Source organism: Orycteropus afer, unplaced genomic scaffold (genome assembly GCF_000298275.1).
Source record: "Orycteropus afer afer isolate SDZICR_OR568_19922 unplaced genomic scaffold, OryAfe1.0 scaffold00627, whole genome shotgun sequence".
NCBI classification, from domain to species: Eukaryota; Metazoa; Chordata; class Mammalia; order Tubulidentata; family Orycteropodidae; genus Orycteropus; species Orycteropus afer.
This window is the reverse complement of record NW_006922214.1, coordinates 624,174-625,582: the sequence shown is the minus strand read 5'-3', so window position 1 is coordinate 625,582 and position 1,409 is coordinate 624,174. Positions and strand designations below refer to the sequence as shown.

The window sequence follows — 1,409 nt, the reverse complement described above, 5'->3', positions numbered from 1 at the left end:
CTAGCCACTCCTTGGAAGAAAGGTTGGGCAATCTACTTCTGTAGTGATACCACCTCAGAAACCCAAGGAGGTGTCGCCGAGTCAGGTCCGACTCCACGGCACATAACAACAACAACAACTTCATTTACTGTATTCTCCAAACTCTTGCTTGGTCAATCATGAGATGCTCTACTGCCTGTAGATATATTTGTCATGTAAAAGGCTCTGAGAAGTCCTGCAATAAAAAAATGCTGTGTAATTCTGATTCCATGGTATCATCTGCAGGCAAACTATTGTGGTCCAAAGCTGACTTTAAGAAAAACAAAGGAGAGAAAACTAAAATGAGAGGGAATGGAAGGCAGGCAGCCTCCAACCTGGCTCCCAAGAATTCTCGGATGCCAGAGCTGGCTAGAGAGACTCTTCCCAAAGCGCTGCCAGAATATCCTTCTCTGGTCTTCCATAAGGAGAGGACACCTCAGCAAGCCAGTTTACCTTTGTGGTGATATCTCTGATGTTGGAATAGACCTGACCTCTGCCTGAAGGATTCTCCACACTTGTTACATTCATAGGGTTTTTCTTCATTGTGGATTCTCACATGTTGAGCAAGATGTGAGTTTAGTCGAAAAGCTTTCTGGCATACACTACATTTGAAAGGTTTTTCTCCAGTGTGAATTCTGTGATGTCGAGTAAGGTCCGAGGTCAAACTGAAGGCTTTCCCACACTCATTGCATTGATGACCTTTTGAGTGACTGTGGATTCTCTGATGGTGGGTGAGTAGCAGGGCTTGACTAAAAGTTTTTCCACACTCCTTGCACTCACCTGGCTCCTCCTGACTGTGAATTCTCTGGTGCCGATTAAGGTGAGAGCTGCGCCTAAAGTTCTTTCCACAGTGGATACACAGATAAGGCTTCTCTCCAGTATGGATTCTGAGATGTTCCAAAAGGCCTGCATTCTGACTAAAGACTTTTCCACACTCTTTGCACTGATAAGGCTTCTCACCAAGATGGATTTTCTGATGTCTGACAAGGTGTGAACTCCTCTGAAAGGCTTTTCCACACTGATGACATTGATGACCTTTCTCTCTAGAGCGGATCTTCTGATGTCCACTAAGACTAGACTTCTGACACACTTCTGACTCACAGAACTTTGCTCCCATGTGTATATCCTCATGTTGAATCAGGTCTGAGTGCTGAATGAATCCCTCCCCACATTCTGAGCATTTATATTCAGTCTTCTCCTTAGGCTTTGCCAGCTGCCTCTCCAAGTTAGAGTCTACGTAAGGAACCTTTATAGGTTCAGATATTTTCCCAGATAATTCCACTCTTCTGCCAGAGTCTGTGTCAACAATTAGCTTCCCATTCTCAGTCCTTGTCTCCTCATCTGAAACATTAAATATACACCACCAATCATTTGTTTGTGATGCTTAGGGA

At 44.2% G+C, this 1,409-nt stretch overlaps 1 protein-coding gene across 1 annotated transcript in view; it reads right to left on the bottom strand.

Annotated features, from left to right (window-relative positions):
* Positions 1–454: 454 nt before the first annotated feature.
* The window catches only part of ZSCAN26 (zinc finger and SCAN domain containing 26), a 6,184-nt gene continuing 5,229 nt past the window's right edge, over positions 455–1,409 (bottom strand). Inside the window, 1 exon segment of the mRNA XM_042783068.1 lies at positions 455–1,359. Within this exon segment, the coding sequence (XP_042639002.1) occupies positions 455–1,359 (905 nt within the window).